The following is a 20,264-nucleotide window of genomic DNA, read 5'->3' on the forward strand; positions in this document are numbered from 1 at the left end:
GATTCCTTTTGAAAATTGTCATCTTTTGTATCAAACAGCAGCGAAAAAACCACCACATGTTAATTCAGATTAATTACTTGCCGAGCTTGTATCCCTTGTATCTTAAATCAACTTAAATACCTGCGCCTGCCACATTACGAGCTTATGCAATCCGCACTGCGTCTAAAACAAACGCGTTGCCTATATTAATTATCCGAATTTCCGAGATTTCACACGCATAATCTTTTTCTGAGGCACATCAGCTTTAGTTTTTCTCCAAATCGATACTAAAAAACATTAAATATCTCCTTCAACCAAGCGATTAACCTTCTGACAGGATTTTAATTCAGTGTTCAAGCCCCAAATTCCAATATTCAACGTGCAAAAGCGGTGGCGCCGTTTCTTTATTCCACTTCCTGCTCTCTCCCCTTTCATACATGCATATATAGATATCTATATTCCCTTTTGAGCCGAGCCTCTGGAGGATCGGCAGCCCAACGCGAGGTGCAAAGAAAAAACGCGGCGAATTTGCATAGATTTTTATTCGCGTGGGTTTTGCATGGGCGGCCGGCCGGCCGGCCGGCGGGCAACACGTGCTCCTCTAGAGGCCCGGGTCGGCCGACTGGAGCAAAAAGCCGATCGGGGCGACGTCAGCCGACGGGCCGACATCAATCCTCATTGGCTCGTTTAAAGCGTAAGGCTCCCTGGTGATAGGCGTAGACTGCGGCGCGGTGGCGCGGCCTCCATAGGTTAGTATCCCCTGTGGCGCAATGCGCAGTCTCTGAAGGATACACCCTCATAGGGCAAGAGGGAGTCATGGGTGAGGCCACTCCTCCGCACGCCTGGCGGGTGGTGGTGGTGCAGCAGCGCCGTCGTGCCGCACTCGCTCGTCCGCCGGCTGCCGAAGCGCCCGCTCTCTCCCGCTCCCGCTCGCTCGCCCGCTCTCAGGCCGCTGTCAGGAAAGTGACTCCATCTCACCGGCCGGTGCCGCCAATTTTCCGGGAAATTGCTGCGTGCTCGCCCGCTTGCTCAGTCAGTGTGCTGCCGCGGCTCAAAACTGGACGACATTCCTGGCACGGGCGCCAGCTCAGTCTGCTGGTCCAAGTTGTACCACCAACAGACCACCCGAGGCGCCCCTCCGACTGGACTCATGTTCGGCCTGCAGGACGCGGCCGTTGCGGCCGCCGGCCTCCACCACCACCACCACCACATCCACCACCAGCCCCGTGGCCCCAGCATGGCCACCGGACTCAAGGAGGAGCCGCTCGGCCCCACCGGTCAGCTGGTCCCCGGCAGGTGGATGGCGCCGCCGGTCGTCGACCAAACCAGGTCAGTCCCTTCCCGCCAATGCCATTCTTTTATTCTTTAATTTGACTCCACAAACTCGCATTTACTCGAAATAATTTTATTTAAAAAATTCCCAGGTTGCCGTTAAATTTTTTTTGTTTTTTTTTAGAAAATCAGTTCACATGATGTCATAGTCAAGCACTCTGTCTCCCTATTGTAAAATCACGTTTTATTTCACAATTTAGGGATTTTTTCCCAAAATTTGTGTTGTGCAATTAAGTCTTACGTCAGTGCAAGCCTGTGATCTAACCCTTGTGCTTTATATAGCATGGGCCCACTTCGGCTTCGCTCTTCACAGAGTAGTTTTAACACGGTGTATGCCAGAAGTGGTGCCGTTTCTCACTTTTTTTTATCTCTTGACATGTCATTTTTGTGTGCTAATTGAGAAAAACATAATTATGTATGTATTTTTTTAAGTGAGAATAAACAATCATAATAATAATAACGTTGCATAGATTGCGAAGAGAGGGATCCAAATCAAACGAAAAAAAATTATTGACGAAGCTGTTTAATTTTGAAATTGTACCTGTTCATCGGTCCTGATTTCATTCATACACAATTAATTTCATTCAACTCAATGGATACAACAATCCAAAATATTCTTAATCGCTGGCAAGTAAAACGCTCTACCTTCGTTGTTAAAAAATTCCTATACTGTAAATAACAAATATTCTATCAACCTTTCCACACGCACAAAGGGGACAATTTTTAACTCCTAAAACGACATCGACATTGGTGGTCTGGTCACATATTTGAAATGCATTTGTCAAAGCGCAGCAAATTAAGGGAAATACCTACATGAAAAACGCGCCCGTTGACAGTGCAACATTCTAATTCATGATTTTAATCAGAAATTTCTTTCAAAATACCCAATATACAAGTAATATGCGGTCAAGCAAGTATAATTTCAAAATCATAATCAGAATATTTTCTTTCTTTAGACATCAGATCGGAATTAATTATATAATCATTCGAATTAAATTTAATCAGACTCAATTTTAAAGCATTTTTTGATGAATGGATATTAGAAAAACCTAATAGCTGATATAATTCTGCCGTACGTCTTTTTTATCAGAAGAAATTGACCTGTAAGAAAGATTAGCAGGAGAGGGAAAATTCGATGTTCGTGACACATTTTTACAGCCAATCCATGAATTATTTTTAATGTCGTCTTCCGGAAATAATAATTTAAAAATTACCTTTCAAAACCAGAGCACAAAACAAAAATAATATAACACCCCAAAGACGGCGGGTCTGCGTGGGAATGACCTAGGTATTCCTTTACAGCTAAAAATTAACAAATTACAATATAAGAATAATTATGATGTAACTGGAAACGCAGGAACTGAGAATGAGTCATTTTTTAAGGAGAACACAGCTCTTTCATTTCGCACAAAATTTGAATCTTATAACTAAAAACAGCTATATGTTTAATAAAAAATAGTACGCAATATTTAATTTTTACTATACGTTAAAATGGAATTAATATAACGGCCACAACCAGTCTCCGAATAATCTGTAAAAATACAGCCAAAGATATTCATAATAGAAAAATTACTTTTAGCTGATAATTCAGTTGAGATATAGTGATAAAATCCAATACTGCGTTTTCCAACATTAAACATTTGCTTTGCTCGCGTCCGTTCAAACAAAGCCCTCAAATGCTCGTGTGTGTGTGAATCGCAATTATTGCCGGATTAAAGTTAAACAAGAGATGAATGATTTGCTCTAATTGCTCCCAAACGCGCTGCTGCATCATCGATGGACACACACGAACATTTTTGCTCAATCGCAGCCGATCCAAAACTAACAACCGCGCGCGCTCAATGTTTATTGAGCAAAGTTGATTTAAATGACAATTATTTAATTCTGCGGCGAATGCAATAGCGTGAATTATATTCGGACAGACGCGAGCAAATCCCTCGAGCCGAGTTTTGATATACACCCGACTGAAATCAAATAAATGTCAAAATCGCGCGCGCGTGCTTGATCTCTGGAAATATTTTTGAGTTATCGCCCGGCCGCGCGCGCAAAAAGCTGCCAATAAAACTGGAATAACAGTCAATTATGACACAGTTTGCCTAATAAAATTTGACTGCAATTTATGGAGTTGAATTTTATTTTATTGTTTCCGAATTTACTGCGTGTGTGTGAATAAAATACGCGGGCGCGCGCGCATATTCCCTCCGGTTTGGATAAATGCTGAATAAAGTCCGTGTGTGTCTCTTATTTTCCTTTTGAAAGCTGCTTTCCGTTCGTCCGCCGGCCGGCCGGCCGCCCGCCGACGAGTGGGTCTGATCAAAACTTTGATCCAACAAGCCGGCTAGCCTTTGCCTGCTGCATGCGCGTCCTCGATACAAACAAGCTCCCCAGAGATTATTCAAACTTCTTACATACAGACGGCAGCGAGTATATTTGTTATATTTTTCTCCGACTGATGGTCATCCTGAAAGCAGGCAAGAGGCAAAAGCAAGGCCCTTTTTCGTCTGCGATAATCTAATTGGGGGATATGCAACACTAATCCGCTCAGAGTTTTTCTTTCCGCCCGAAAAGTTGTTCAATTCAAAAACCAACCGCCGTTTTCTCGCAAACGATCATCAATTCATCAACGCCGAGTTCAATCGCGCGTGAAACGATTTTCGCTCCCACGCAAACGTATAAATTGTATAAATTCAGGATTGGCGAAAAAGCGGACATCAAAGACAAGAGAGAATATAATGAAATGAACAACGACGGCCGCGCGCGTTTTATACTTTTGCCAGGCATGTATCGGTGTGTGCGTATTTTACAGTACAATTTTTACGTTGAAAAAAGTTATTATACAAAACATCAGCAGCAGTTTCCGCGTCTGCAGCAAACACATATGTGCGGGAGAGAATTCATCTCCGCCGGCAATTCATGCATGGAGAGGGCGTACGGCGTGAGAGTGTGGGATTTTTAAAACATGACGAGGTGACACCTCTTTTACCTGCCGTTTGATTAATTCATGACTCGTTTATTAACCATAAAGTGCCGACATTATAGCCGGCGCGCACTTGTGATGAAAAATGGCGCCGCCGACAAAGAGGCTTGCGCGCGATAATTTATTCAATTCCGCCATCAGTTGCAATGAAAAATTGATTTCGGATAATTTTCTCACCGCGGCTGAAAATGGAATTTCCAGCATGATACACAAAAGGTGCGTTGGCGACAGAAAATGGGCTTCCGCGCTGCTGGAAACAGCAAAAACCACTCACATGGGACACGGCTGCATGTCATTTGTGCATCAATTGTTCCGGAATGGAATTCTGTACAAAAGATTGACCCATGTACCTTTCCCAGCATCACAGGCTTTTGTCCTGAGTGGTTCATTCTTTAGGGAAGAATATTCGAATATATTAGGAATTTCAACTTTTCCCACGATGCCTCTATAGAGTCATCCCTTTTGCGAGTTGTGTATGCGTATAATATACCTGAAATACTGTCCTCCATCTCCAATTTGTCAGGACAAAAAACCCAAAATATTTTTTTAAATAATTTTTTAATACATTTTACATAGCAAAACAATAAAATCGTTATTTGATTTTTATATAAAATATGTGCTGCCTGCAGTGAATAATATGTATATTTGTTATTCTTCTGGAAAAGATGATTTATCACTAGTTGTAAAATTATTACTATAGAAAATAAAAATAGTCATTTTTGTGAAAAATCCTCTTTAGCTTGAATGCTATTTAAAAATTAGGATAAAGTGTTTACATTTTCCCTAAAATGAAAAAATAGGTACAAAATCGGCAAGCATATATTTATAAATTGTCTTCTTACTCCACGATTTATTTCCCAATTTTGGGAATTATTCCTCAAAATTCCCACACCATTGGATAGATTGAAATCGATCATTTAATTTTTCGAGAAACTGTTCCTTGGTCCTGATTTTATAGACAAATTGTTTGATTTTAATTATTGACAAGATCTACTTTAATTTGATTCAAACTTTTTAATATTTTAAAAAATATATTATGTGCCTTTCCTGCTGAGTATTATATCCCTCTGAAGCGTTTTTGATCCGCCATCATGGAATTCCATTTGGGAATTGCGTTGTCTCTGGTATAGTCAAAACAACAGCTGCTGCTGTCTTCAAATTAAACGACTGTTTGCATCTCCTTTAAACTGTTATTATAATTCTCCAGCCCCCTTTTGAAACGGCAGTTCTCTTTGTCACTTTGTATACACACACTGTTTTCCTTTTGAGTGAGCAACTAAATCAGAGAGCGCTTAATTACACGCGGCGTTTTATTTTTGTTTGCAGCGTCGGCATTGGACGGGCCCACTTCGAGAAGCAGCCGCCCAGCAATCTGAGAAAGTCCAACTTCTTCCACTTTGTTATCGCCCTCTACGACAGGGCCGGCCAGCCGATCGAGATTGAAAGGACAGCTTTCATTGGTTTCATCGAAAAGGACCACGTAAGTAACAAAACCTCTTCTCGAGCATTCTGCATGCACCTCGCGTCGGGGAATTATTTATTTTTGTTGCCTGATTTCAAGGAAACTCTTTAATTGGATTCGACATTTTAGTTTGTGGTGGAAAGCTAGATATATTGAAATAATCGTGTCGAATCCAATGAAAAAATTAAACCATAATGAAGTTTCATTTAATCGTGATAGGTAGACTCGATTTCAATGGATTGTAATCAGTTGATTGGGCATTTTTTCTCTGCTGGAAAAATATTCCTTAATTTTTAGACTTCAGTCGGGAAATTATATAACAATTTGAGATTACGTTTTAAAAATTCCTAAGCTGATGAATACCAGGTTTTGTTTTCTTATCTTTTGTTACTAAGGAAAAATTATTAAAATGTTTTAGATTTTTAATTGACAAGCCCGGAACCTTTGGGAAATTAAAAATAAATAACTCAACAATCAATTTGTCTCATTGAACAGTCGTGTCTATACGGTGTAATTTGAAGCCTAAAGAGGATTGATGCTTCAAAATTCTGGAAAATCGTTGTTGCCAATGCATGAACTGATTCCTGAGGATTCAGTTTAAGTCAAAATTGACTAAATTTTGTTAGGTGCAAAGTGAGTGCAAAGTTAGCAAATGATCAAACTGTCTCTTTACTTGAAATCCTGTTTTATTTCACAACTAAAAGAGTTTCCCTAAAAGGTTTCATATACGCTGTGTTGGACATATTTTGACGAGAGGAATTGAAATCTGCCAAGAAAATGTGGTCAAACGATGGAAATTTTGGACAAAATATGGAAATAAATTTTTCTGCAGCAAGTCCTCTTTTGATTAATCCAAATTGTTTATCAATGAACTGCTTATTGCATTCAACAATTCAAATGATTTTCAAATGAATCGTAAATAATAAGTCCAAAATCTCGAAAATTTCCATACAGTTTGAATATATTTCTGTATTTATGCTAATCACGTGGATTGTGCACTCTCGCTATCAAAATTAAATTTCTTAGTGCACGCGTCTGATTTGCGAGGATGCAAAGCCTGTCTGCTCGCTGCCCAGCCGGCTGGAAACGCGATTACACGGCTGGATGTGATTAGCATGACGACGATTCGGCCCCAACACTGATGGATAATTGGCGAATTACGTCACGGATCACGTGGCATGCTAATTACATCAGCCGGCAAATGGCCACAAATTAAGGCGAGAGCGTCAGTCAGTCAGTCCGCTAGCCTTTCCCAAATAAATGCAGCATGCACTGGCTTGCTGTGTGTGTATCAATATGCGGCGCCGGCCAATTGATTGATATTGGAGGAGCGTGGCATGTGCCAATTACGATGCGCGCACTGCCCACCCTGCAATAATAATTATGCACTGTGTTGTGCCTCGCTCGCATCAAAATGAACGTCACGCAACATTTAACGCCGCAAACACACAAATGTTGTTGCAGCATGCGTATGTAGTATACCGTCGTTCATCTGCTCTTCTGTTGCATGCTGCCGGCCGACCGACGATATGTCAATCTCGTTATGCTCAAATTTAAGTATAAAATGATTGACATGTGTTCCACCACTGAAATATAGGGAGAGAAAATTATTTGTTTTACTTTCAATACTATCTAAAAATTAGGAAAGAACTAAGAATTTCCAGGTCGTCGTTTAAATTTTGGAGGAATCAACCCTTTTGTAAAAACACAAATTATTCCTCAAATTCGCACACTAAATAAATAGTGACGAGAGGGAATGAGAAAAATCATTTGTCAAAATTTAAAGTGGATCGATGGAGGGCGAAAATTGAAAATTATTTGAATTTTTTGATGCAAAAAACTTTGTTCTAAAATTCGCATCGATAAAAAAGAGTAAAAATTCACATTTTCCAATTGTCTTCAAAATGTCCAGCGGTTGACCACATTTTCTTGGAATATTTCGATTTCTTGTCGTCGAGATCTGTCCAAAGGCGTAAATGAACCCTTTTTGTTGTGTAATAAAATAGGATTTCAAGTAAGAAGACAGTCCTGCTCACTTTGCAGCCACTTTTCTCAGAAATTTACAATTTTGACTTCCACAGATTTATGCATTGGCAACAAGCATTTTACAGGCTTTTACAATATCAATTCTCTTTAACCTTTTGCGGAGCATTTATTAACTATTAATTTTTGTGTCAAATTTGATTTTCCAATTTTGACAGTGGCTTCTGCGCAAAAGCCCGGATTAAAACGGGAAAACTATCTAAATGTGTATATGTGTTTATTATACGTCCGGCAATTTCGGGTTGAATTGTGTGACTGCCTCCATTACGGCGATACAGTTTGCGATATGGCTTTTGCACGCGCACCCTGCTCGTCCGCATTTAATTATCCGCCAACGTGACGCCGGCCACTCACTCGCGCTCACTGCCCGGATTAACAGACATTCATCATTTTTCCCCGACTCGCACATCACCCCGTGAATGGAACTGATAAAATTTAGCCGTTTTTGCTGCTTCCAGGAGGTTGACGGTCAGAAGACGAACAATGGCATCCAGTACAGACTGCAGCTCCTCTACGCCAATGGTGAGTAGTAATAATAAAGTCGCAGATCCTCCAGGGTCTGCGGGCGGGCGTCTCTCGCGGATCAGTCGCTCTCGAAATTAGCCACTCTTTGTGGATACAACGCGCACGACGACGGAACTTATTCTTGCATAAATTCGCAATTAAACTTGGCATGTGCAGATATTTATTTTCCGCCGCTTCTTCATCTCGTCGCACCGGCGTTTGCGGTCCCGCAAGTCCCCATTCTAATTTTCTTATTTGTCTTTGCTGATATTAAGCTCGCTCGCTCACTCGTTTTTATTTCTGGATCATTGTTATACACATAGCAGTTTATGTTTCTTCTCATTGTGGCACGGGCCTAAATGAAAGAGAGAGAGAGAGAGAGAGAGAGAGAGAGAGAGAGAGAGAGAGAGAGAGAGAGAGAGAGAGAGAAGACTTGGCACCGCCGTCACGCATGTTTTACTTGTGTGCGCGTTTGCCCCGAATCCGTGGGGAATCAGATTCTCATTATGTGCGCCAGACTTGTATTTTCTTTTATTTCCACAATAGGGGGGTGGAGCTTTTTAAATTATTTAACCTGCTGAACGCTAAAAGAAAACCCACACGCGGCTCCTGTTGAAACAGCAGAATTTTGTTTGAACAACTTCAAGATACACAATATGTGTAGTTAAAAATCCCGCGGTTTACCCTTTGGAGATGGAAAAATAATTGACTTTTTAAATTTGTCTTATCTCTGGGAGAAAATCCGTTTCAAACAACCAAGTGAGGCGGAAATAGTTCGAATCAACCTCCACTTTTATATTTTCAGTTTATTTTGAAAATCGTATACGCACTAAAGATAATTTTCGCTCATAAAGAGACTTTTGTGCATGGCCTTCTGGCTGTACCTCCTTAATATTTATGCAAATCCCTGCAGCCCTGCCGAAACGGACTACTTGCGGTTAAATTCATTAAAAATCGGGTAGATCCCTCGTCGGCTAATTCCAGAGCAAACAAGGGCCAAAGTTAATTACTAGATTTAAGTAGCCGGCGCGCTGGTCAGTCTATAATGCGCGTGAGCGTGTGCCGCGCCGCTCTCGTGCGTGAGTTTTAGTTAGACCGATCTCGGCCTCTGCATAATCCTTGAATTAATATTTCAACATTGGGCCTGAAGGGGTAAATTCGCTAGGCATCATCTCAATGCGAGGATAAATCAGTGGGTATTAAGGGATATTTTATTAACGACTTGTCTTATCTACCCTTATGCAAAATTGTGCGGTTTTCATTGGCCGCGTTGCTCCTTTGGAATAATCAAATCAGTCTCGGGTTCAGCGGGGGCCAAATGGAATTCTGGTCAATTACTTTCGAATCCATCTCCGTCCGCGCGCGCGGCAAGAGTTTAAGTGAAAGCGTTTTTACTGCGGGAAACACAGGGATTTTTCGTTGTAAACTTTTTCACCTCGCGGCGAAAGCCAGTTCATCATAATTAAGGCACAAAGTGCGCGCTGCCTGCGAGAGGGTGTCAACATAACAGCGCTAAAACTGTGCAAAAGCAACGCGCTGGCGGCAGCAAATTTAATAACATGCGCCTTGTATACCTCATTTTTATCCCCCTTGTTATGCGCACTAACTGCAAAATAAGTGAGCGACTTAGGGGCACAAAAGATGCTTAAAAAGTTTATACACGCGCGCTGCTGCTGGTGCAGTTCCGACGCGCAACTTTTTTTATACACGCACTAAAATATAAACAAACCCGTCGAGAGCGAGTGCGAGCGAGCGGCGAAACAAAACCGCCGTCTTTTGCCGCTCTATTGCTCAAGATCGTGATTCAAACCTTTTTTATGTTTGTTCCAGGTGTGAGACAAGAGCAAGATATTTTTGTACGATTGATAGACTCGGTCACAAAACAGGTAAGAAACTTTATCTTTATATTCTAAGTTTATTTTTCCGTATGTTTCTGCAAGCGAATCATCAATAATTGCAGTTGTTTTAGCCAAACATAAGTTGTAAAATACCTATGTATGCTATATTAGCAAGTATAAAATAAATTTCGCTATAAATAGTGCAATAAAATAGGTAATTAAATCGAAGGAAAACCAATAATAAATGAACTCAATACTTGTGCAATGATAAATTCTCCTTGGGTGACCAGGGATATAAAGGCACTTCTTTTAGCTGTCAAAGCTGGTGTCTTTATATCCCTGGTCACCCAAGGAGAATTTATCATTGCACAAGTATTGAGTTCAGGTATTGCTTTGCTGATCACCTGTGCTGCTGGTGACCTCTTGTTATCGGTGCAGTTTTCTTGTGGTTGCTTATTGTTGAAAACAATGATTGTCTGCTTCACTTGAATGTACCTTTCCTGTGTGGGACAGGAAAAGTAGTTCTGCCCATTTGGCTTGGCTCGGACACAGGGAAACCCACATAAAACCTGTATCGCAGAACTCACTCTCACCGCAGGTGCTGATAGGGCCTGATTGCTTAGTCTTTGGCCACAGTTAACAGTTTCACTGCACTTGGACAGACTGAGAAGACAGATGATGTCTTCTTAGTCTCGGGTGTCTCGAAAGACTGATCTCCAAGATCTCGCCTCGTCCGCTCGGACGCAGCCTTCCTCTTGCTCCTTCGCAACAAACCTCCTTCAACTTGGTTGGTGGAAAATAACCAATTGTTGGGTCTTGTAATCTCATTGGTTCATATAATAATGAATAGCACTGTTTACAGAAACAATGTCTTGTCAAAAAGGTCGAGCACCCTCGCCCTTGTCATAAATCTACATTTTGTTATTATTCTATGAGCACACAATGTGCATGACGAATTTGCTTATCCTGTTCGTACACAACAATAGTTTCCTTAGAAAAACACATCTGGACATCATACAGAGAGGGACCGCTTCTCATGGTCCTTTTTATATTTCAAGATAAATGAATTTCTTTTAGCTGTTAAAGCTGGTGTCTTTATATCCCTGGTCACTCAAGGAGAATTTATCATTGCACAAGTATTGAGTTCATTTATTATTGGTTTTCCTTCGATTTAATTACCTATTTTATTGCACTATTTATAGCGAAATTTATTTTATACTGGCTAATACATATAGCATAGGTATATTACAAAGTTAGATATGGTTTGAAAAACGCAGTTAATTGAAGTATTTTTCCGCACGAATTTTTAAATTGGCAATGGAATGTCGAACGATTCCTGAGGATCACACGCGGTTGATGGGTCGAGACGACGTTCCGAAAACGTAAAAACCGTTTCTTTAGCGGATTTAGGCACGAACAAGATCGTTCTCTGATTGGCTTTCGACGTAGCGGCAGTAGCGACATAGTAACTACCAGTTCAACTAAGCAGGCTAACCTGCCATGTTGCTAGACTGTCGCTGTGGCACTACCGTTGTTACGTCTAAACACCTTCTCTGATTGGTCACCGGCGTTCTTGTGGCATGGTTCAGACTAAAAACCGCTAAAGTAACGGTTTTTACATTACTCTTGAATTTCGAACTTTATATCGCATTTTCGGCCATGAAAATGAGTTGTCTAACCGAATTCGACTCTCTGGAATCATCAAATATGACATCTAGTCTTTCTCTTGAGGAAAAGAAAATTTGGAGTCTGTCTTGCGTATTGAAAAGCTGCCAAAGTGGGTATATATTATTACACTCGCTCAAATAATCACTCAATGGACCGGAAAGCAAATATCAACAGATAAGTCGGGTGGAATAATAAATGGGCTTACTCGAATTTTCCACCGAGTGATTCCGTCAACGTGCAAAAGCGAAAAGGACCGTTTCGAGTTTATAGGTAACGGGAGCAATTAATCGTGATTGGTCGCAGCCCAAGATAAACAGCGTGCTGCAATTTAGAGCCGATCGAGTGCTTGGCTGCTCGGGCGGTTAATAAATCTAGGTAAGAGGTATTGAGTGTTAATTGTGAAAGGTGGAATTGCCATGATACGCGTATACGAAGAGGGTTGCCAGCAACCAAGCGCCGTGCGGGCGCTCGCGAGAGAGATAATCTGATTACTCCTAACAAAGCGAGAACACGGCGCGGAGTGTGTGGCTGTTTAGTTAGCTTAAAGCGCTGGAGCAGGCTGAAAAAGCTGCGCTTTAACACTGCTCGTGCGAGCTAGCTTTTAGCTTTTGCCACCGTGTCAGTCGTCCATAATTTCCAGCCGGAAAAAACGGCCGTCTCTATAAAGTTCATACGGTTTAAATGCGTTGTTGCTTTTTTATGGGGAGATATTCGTTGCCTCGGGGAGATGGTGATCAGCATAAACCTAACTCAACAATGTCGCGCTGGGACCAAAACACAAGAGAGTTGTCCATAGTGCGACGACGAAGCCAGGTACTCTCCCTCGCTGAGCGCTCGCCGCTTCCCCGGCTGTGCCAAAATTTTCTCACGATATTCAGCTGTCAGGCATCAGAATTTTGAGCATCCCTTTCACAGACCAAGGTCCGATTTCATTCAGTGAAAACTCAGGCCGTCGTGAAGGCCAACGACCACTGCGCGGGGCTGATTCATACTATATAATATAAGGGTTGCGCAGCGCTCGAGTTGAGTTACCTGTTGGGTTAATAAGCCATGTTTCAGGAGGAGGTGGTCTCTAGAGAGAATCGATGCCATTGCAGCAGCAGCCCCAGAGCTCCTCTTTACTAAACTGCGTCCATTCTTACCAACACACACACACACAGCTACGTCATCATTGCGTGCCTTATAAAAATTCATATAAAATCCCGCTGCTCTGCGTGGAAAACGTGGTATGGAGCGAGCGAGTGGCGAGAGAGAATGAGAGCAAAAGGCCTGTGTGCGCGCGGTGTATATAGCTCAACGAGTGAAACTCGTTTAATAACAGACTGTGCAGCTTATGATTTAATTATTCGCGCTGTCACCGCTGAATTGAGAATTACTGCTATACATCTGCAAAAGCACCCACTGCTGAATATCGCAGTAAAAGGGAAATTTGGAACTTTTTTAAGTGCTAAAATGCATTATTTATATAGAGGCTCGTTTTTTCTATTTCTTAAATGACCAGCAGATTAAAAATAGTCTTTTGATGTACTAAAGAATGCAACACAATAATTGCGGAACGGAGAACCTTTATTTTGTCTTATATGAATACTTTTTATTTTTCAAATTTCCTCAAATAGCAGACACTTATCTGATCAAACACTGTGAAACGCCATTGGCATATGTGCGTATTTCTTTGCCAAATTGAAACCATCAATGAAGTTTGTAAACCTTTGATAAAAACTTTTGTATGTAGGCTCAAAAGTATTGTGCGCTGAATCACGAAATGCTGAAAATTGCAAATCCAGCACTCAAAGTTGTGACAACAGTTTACAAAAACACAATAAAAACAAACTTCAAATTATTTTTAACAGATCTCTAACGTTACTACGTTGATCGATATACAATCCGGCGGCTCCTTTTTAACAATAAACCTCAGTAAAAAATTTCATCACGTTCTTTGCATATAACTGTGCACATGATATTTCCAGTGATGTCCGGTAATATGTATTAAAGGTCAAGTAACTCGTTGTCAGGAACAAAGAAAGAGCTATGATAGAGCTCTGAGGAATTTTCCACAGTTTTCTGATTCTGAAATATGCCGCTTAACAATTGAAAATATTTACATATTTCTTTTCATCTAACCTACAGCGAGGCATAAAAATCATTGCAATGGTCTCCCAAGAATTGATTGATTTTCAGTATGTAGAGCTTTACAGGCCAACAATTAAGAACATTTTGCGTTGTTGACTTGTTTGTGAAATTTAGCAACAGTTTATCTCTAAAATCAGGACAGAACAATTAACTTTTAGATTTTACCAAGTTTTCTCTTGATTTCAATCCCTCTCGTCGCGATCTATCCAATGGTGTACGAATTCTGAGGAAAAATCCCAAAATTGAGAAATAAATCGCTTTTTTACGATTTATGCTCGCCGCTTGATTAGCATGCAAAGTTTTGAGCCGATTTTTCCAAACATTTAAGCGGCAACCTGGAAATGTTTAGCTTTTTCCTCATTTTCCACAAATTTTCTGTACCAGCTTTGCGCAGAATAACCATTTTTAAAGGAAAGAATTTTTCCATAAAAATAAACAGTTGAGGTTGGTGGACGGGTTAAAACTTTTCGAGCAAACAACAGCCGTGAAAAGCAAAACGCAAGCAGATGACAAAAGAGTTGTTGTTGCTGGTGAAACTATTTTCTAAATGAGTTGTCTCGGCGCGCCAACGAGAGAGAGAGAGAGAGAGAGAGAGAGAGATGAGAAGAGGCGATAGTGTCCATTAGAAAAATCGGCCAGCTCAGTCAGTGGCGCGCTGATAACAATTTCGCATGCACCCCTTGCTCGACTACAGCTGGATGCGACCACTATATTTACATGGCGGCTTAAGATAAGCAGCATAATAGAAGGAAATAGCTAGTTGGGGAAGAGCGGACGCGGCGCGCGTGCATTATTTTATGGCCCCTGCCGGCTGATAACAGATCTCCTCTCCGGGCCTGGCCTGGCACATATATAGTAGCGGCTCCGAAATCATCGCCGAAAATATTCCGCCGCCGCGCCGAAGAATGGGCCGCCGTCGAGTCGGAATGATTGAGCCGAAGTGACAGCGAATCAAAGCCGGCCAATAATGAGATTTCTTCCGGCGGGCTACGTGAGTTGAGAGTGAGTGAGTGAATGAATGAACGAAAGCACAGCATATACACACTCTCGAGCCGGCAGCGCGCGTGCCGTTTGTTTTGCAGATGATTCAGAGGACAGATGGTCGGCGCTGCATCTTGACAGCTTTATAAATTATGCAACCGATATTGCATTTTAATGGCACACGCAATGCGCATTACCAGCTTTTTGCCAGTGCGGATTCGCTTGATTTATTGAGCAGTGATAATTTCCTCTTTTTTGTCGAGCCGACGCGTCGGATCGGATTGCCCGGCTATATCAATTATAAAAAAGCGTCGGCATCGATTTCCGCCTTCCGCATTCACTCTAGCCTATATATATGCCAGGGCTTAGGGAAATAGTTTTGATTGGGCTTATGTCAATGACAAACTCAGTACAGTTTTCATCCAGTTCATAAATATGCATCAGACCATAGTCGCCTCTTTATGCATAAATTGTTTTAAACTGGGTCGGCGTATAGTAATGTTCTATTTTGCGCTATTTGGACAGGAAGCCTATTGATTAAATTAGAAATTTAGCCTGTGCAACAAGGTCGGCAAACACGCATTTTTAAGATGGATATTGAATATTTAGGCACATTTAAAATGATTGAAGTGTCATTTGATAGCAGAACTTAATTGCAACTCAAAACTTGTCTAAAAAGGTATAAAAATGGAAGATATTCCTCGATTTGGCACAAACTCGCTTTATTGGCGGCCAAAACAATTCCGTGAATTCTAATTTAAAAAAAAATATATTAAAAATGGTAAATATGTATTTAAAATGGTTAAAGTAGTGGAGCTTTACAGACAATGACAATTTATAACATTTTTCTAAATTCAGTCTTTTTGTGGAATTTTAGCAACAGTTTATCCCTATATTGTACAATAATAATGAAATCAGGACCGAGGAACAGGTTAATTTTAGATTTTGCCAAAATTAAATTTGTATAGTAAATTAGTTTTTCACTTGATTGCAATCCCTCTCGCCGCGATAATAATAATAATAATAATAATAATAATCTCTTTATTGACTCTTGGCGAGGCCATATACATCAGATATGTTACATTCTAATAATATGCCCCCAATTGCAATGCACACACAATAATAGTGCGAATTTTGAAAAAATATTCCCTAAATTTTGTAATAAATCGTGATTTTACAGTAGAGAAACAACTTTGATTAGCATTCAAACTTTTAGAATTTTTCAAACATTTTCTCTGAAGCTTTATGTACTTTTAAAAGCCAACTTTTGTCGTCCGCATTTGAATTAATTTGAAGAACAAGGCTAAAAGTGTGCGGCGAGCGACAATTCAGTTTAGCCAACGCGACATGGTCGCAAAATGGTCGTGTGTGTTCTTCTCGTAAACATGCCGAATTTGCCCGTGGCTGTACTCGAAGTGAGCAAGCGGAATAAGCAAGTGCAGACATGCGGGGGTGACGCCGGGCCGGCAGTTATGCACCGTGGTAACGCGGGTTGCCTAGGTAACAGGGCGGCTTGTGCCATGTGCTCCGTCGAGTGCGCCGCCGCCGCCGCCGCCGCCGCCGCCGCCGTGCGATGGATGGCCCTTTCGGCGTGTGTTCGCCGGCTTCATCATGGAAAACACTCAAACAAACGCGACCTTGATGCAATTAATGAAAGCAGCGCGAGCAGCGCGCGTTAAAAATATTATATTCCATGAAGCTGCAGTTTTGAGCGTGCACGTCGCTTTAATGTTTGCATGGGGGATGTTCGCTGTTGTTCACATTATTTCATTTTAACAGCAGCAGGTCGGTTTAATTTGTGCGCGAGCGGGCTCGTTGCATCACGGCCGGCAATTTTATTATCGCGTCGGTGCGGTAATGAGAGAGAACATGCGCGCCGACCGGCCGCTCTTTTAATTATTGCATAAAAAATCTAGAATGAGAGACAGCTAGTGCGGTGCCGGCAATAAAATGGCGTGCAATCCGAGTTAATGGCGATTTTACATTTGGATTCCTGCTCCAAACTGCAGATTTTATTTGAAAGAAATTTGTGAAAATTCTGTTTTTCCTTGAAAAATTGAGGGAAAAGCTAAAATATTCCCTGGTTGTTGTTTAAATTTTTCAAGCACACTCTCCCTATATACTGTAAAATCACGATTTGTTACATTATTTAGGGAATTTTCCTTAAATTCGCATGCCATTTGAAAGATTGCGACGAGAGGGATCAAAATCATTATAAAAAAAATACATATGGCAACATCTAAAATTTAACTGTTCCTCGGCCTTGATTTAATTATTGTTGCTAAATTCCACAAATGATCTACTTGATATTATAGTCAGCAATGCATTTAGCTCTAACTTTAAATAAACGTTGGATGCTCTGAACTCCGTGAACTGAACGATTGCAAAATTTTGACAAAAGGAAATAAGGGAAATTTTTATTTGTTTTTTAATTGACAATTATTTTCCACCAGCAAATGTATCAGCGGTTGACCAACATCCAAATAGGAAACCGAGTTAATTCAACTTATCGACCAGTATAACTAATTAGTGAAAACAGCCGTGGATTTTTTCGGATTGGCCGCTTTCTGTGCGTTTGGCAATGAACATCGGCCCACCGGGCAAAAGCAGCCTAATAAATCCCTGATAATTGGCTCTATCCTGTTTGCGGTGGCACGCGCATAAACCATAAGCACGAGAGAACGCGCACCTAGCTCTCTTGGTTTGTGTGTGCGAGTCTAATATAATAAATGGCTCGCTCTTCCTCTCTGTATAAACGCACATCAGTTAAATCTAGCATATAAAGTCTGCCTCTCGATCTCGAAGAAATTGCCTGGCTCTTGGCTCACCCTCTCCAAAGCTTTTCCCTCTCGTTCATACAATCCGTAATCTGCTTTCAGCAGAGAGCCTAATCAGAGTAGTCTAGCAATTTTAATCAAAAAGTGATTAAACGTCCATTCCTATTTTATTATTGGGCTTCGTACAGTGTGTTTATTCATGAATGGAATATGGAAGGTATCGGGGTTGTATTATTGATGTTGTGGATCTAAGTGAAGACACAATTTTTTGGTCCACGTTTAAAAGAGAGTTGTATATGTCCGGTAAAGTCCTCTGGGACAGCGCAGGTTGAGTTTGAGGCATCAATCAGGAAATGACAATAGTAGTCACTTCAGATAGTTTTCCAGTGAACGGCGAGGAGCGTGGGAACCAACCTGATGTTTCGAGGCAAAAATGCATTTTAGATGTGTTACAATAGACAGAGGGACGTGGAAAACCGCAGAAATAAATTAAAGGGAGGCTGATACACACAATAATTTTTGAAAGGGCTGCGCTGCGAGTCAGGAATTGATGAGGGAAACTATTTTTAACGTGATTTCAAAGCGAGGGAAGAGATATCTCGCGCGCATTCACTTGATAATTCGATTTCCAGGGTTTGACATTTTACCTCGAAAACGATAGATAATATTTTAGGGGAGATTGATATTAAAATTCGCAACATTTTTAGTATTCACTAAAAAAATTGAAAGTTGAAGACGTATAAAATTTTTTGTTTAGCTTAAAAGGATTAAAATTATAAGGTCAACTTATTAATATTTATCACAGATTCCCGACTTATGGTTGGTGTAATTCTATTCAGAAACCCGAAAACAAAACGGAAATGTTTCAAACGCGAGCGTCGTGAGTGCGATATATACATATGATGAGCGAGATTTTAGTGGTAATTCCGAGCTCTCGCATAATGCAATAATGGAAACCACGTGTTACATTTCATGCACCGCAGAAGCAAACAACAAAGCACGCATGATTATACAGAGCGAAGCTTTCTCATCCCTTTTGATAACAATACGGCAGCGCCCGCCCCGCTCAACCCCGTGGCTCACTACAATAGCAGCTCACCTGCAATATTTCGTGCCTGCTCAGCTCCAGTTTATTAAGTAAATAACGCGTGTTTGTACGCCGAGTGTGTATGCAACAGAGTATAAAGATTAATATACAGGATAGCTTTCATCCTGCTCCTTCGTCAACAAACACGCCTTTTTCCGACACGCCTACTAGACTGATTAAATCGCATTTTCACGCAATTTCAAAAATTTCGCAGCCGAAAAATATTTTATTCAATTCAAGGGCCGTCCGTGATCGGAGCGCGCAATTTGCTATTAATTGTGGTGCCAAATCCCATGGGATTAATTAATTAGGCTAATTATCGGGCAGGGTGGGTATCGTCAAAAAATATTGTCCGAGCAAAGTCCCAAGGGCGCCACTGCGAGTCAATTGATGACACCGCAGAGAGATTATTAAGTATTTGGCGGCGGCGGCGAAGGTGAGAACGCTCCACTTTTTATGTCTCCGGAGGACGCTAGCGGGGTTGGAAGGGTGTGAAAAGGTGGATGATAGTTCTATATCGCGCGCAGCATCCCCCCAGGTGCCACTCGAGCTATTCATTCAGCACTTTGCCTGCTCGCGCTCGCTCGCTCCGCTCCGCTCGTATATGCATGCATCCCAGGCGGATTGACCCAATCGACTTTGCCGCCGAATGCCGCGCGCACAACCGCACGCCGCCGATTTATTCCAGATTTCGGCCCGGCAAGAATCAATTAGTACTATATTTACTATCTGACTTGTACACGCATGCACCGTTTTGGGGGCACACGGCACAAAATCTCGTTGATCCCGAGGATTAAGAAAGGATTTGTGCGCAAGGTCTGATAGATTCTTGTTTAATGGAATACGTAATACGTGGGATATAGGGAGGCTACCACCCTTATTACGCGGCATTGTGGATGGGCTGACAAATCCCGCAGCTCGAGCCGCTGCATCTGCACGCTCCGCCGGCAAATCCCGAATTTTTTTCGCTTCTTTTTCCCTCTGTTTTGTTATTGGTTGGTTCGCATTGCAGGTGAACAGCCAGAAATTGGCTGGACCTTGCGAAATTGAAGAATAATTACGAGACGGAATAAACATCTGAGCACAAAGGACCAGCCAGCGAATGCATAATACATGTGCAGTAGCATATTTTGTTGCCAGTCCGGGGGGTGAGCGAGGGGTGGCGTAATTACCCCCTCGACCGACTAGCCGCTGTAAAAGTGCACCCGGCACGCATCTCTCAGCACCCCAGTGTCGTTTCGGAAGGCGACAAAGTTGTTGTGTTTCGCATCGGCGGGGGCTACTTAAAGGGATCAAGATAAACTCTCTCTCTCTCTCTCTTTTCCCTCACAAAAGCAGCCCATTATATTTTCAAAATGAAACAAAAAGCAAGGGAAGCAAAAATAATTAGGAGCGATCTGATACATTTTTAATGATCTCGAGTTGCATTCTCTCTTCCTCTCTCCCTGCTTTATTCTCGTGAAAGCCAATTGCGCAAAGTGTCTGA

General features: G+C 41.5%; 1 protein-coding gene across 3 annotated transcripts in view; it reads left to right on the forward strand.

Moving 5' to 3' along the window:
• Window positions 1–841: 841 nt before the first annotated feature.
• The window catches only part of kn (EBF transcription factor knot), a 48,335-nt gene continuing 28,912 nt past the window's right edge, over window positions 842–20,264 (forward strand). Inside the window, exons 1-4 of one of the 3 annotated variants that reach the window (XM_065475934.1) lie at window positions 842–1,308; window positions 5,615–5,768; window positions 8,252–8,315; window positions 10,128–10,183. In XM_065475934.1, the coding sequence (XP_065332006.1) occupies window positions 1,130–1,308; window positions 5,615–5,768; window positions 8,252–8,315; window positions 10,128–10,183 (453 nt within the window). In that variant the 5' untranslated portion in view covers window positions 842–1,129. The remainder of the gene's footprint in view (window positions 1,309–5,614; window positions 5,769–8,251; window positions 8,316–10,127; window positions 10,184–20,264) is intronic. The other 2 variants (XM_065475933.1, XR_010574104.1) reach the window with 2 other exon arrangements.

This window comes from Cloeon dipterum, chromosome 1, assembly GCF_949628265.1.
Source record: "Cloeon dipterum chromosome 1, ieCloDipt1.1, whole genome shotgun sequence".
Classification (NCBI taxonomy): domain Eukaryota; kingdom Metazoa; phylum Arthropoda; class Insecta; order Ephemeroptera; family Baetidae; genus Cloeon; species Cloeon dipterum.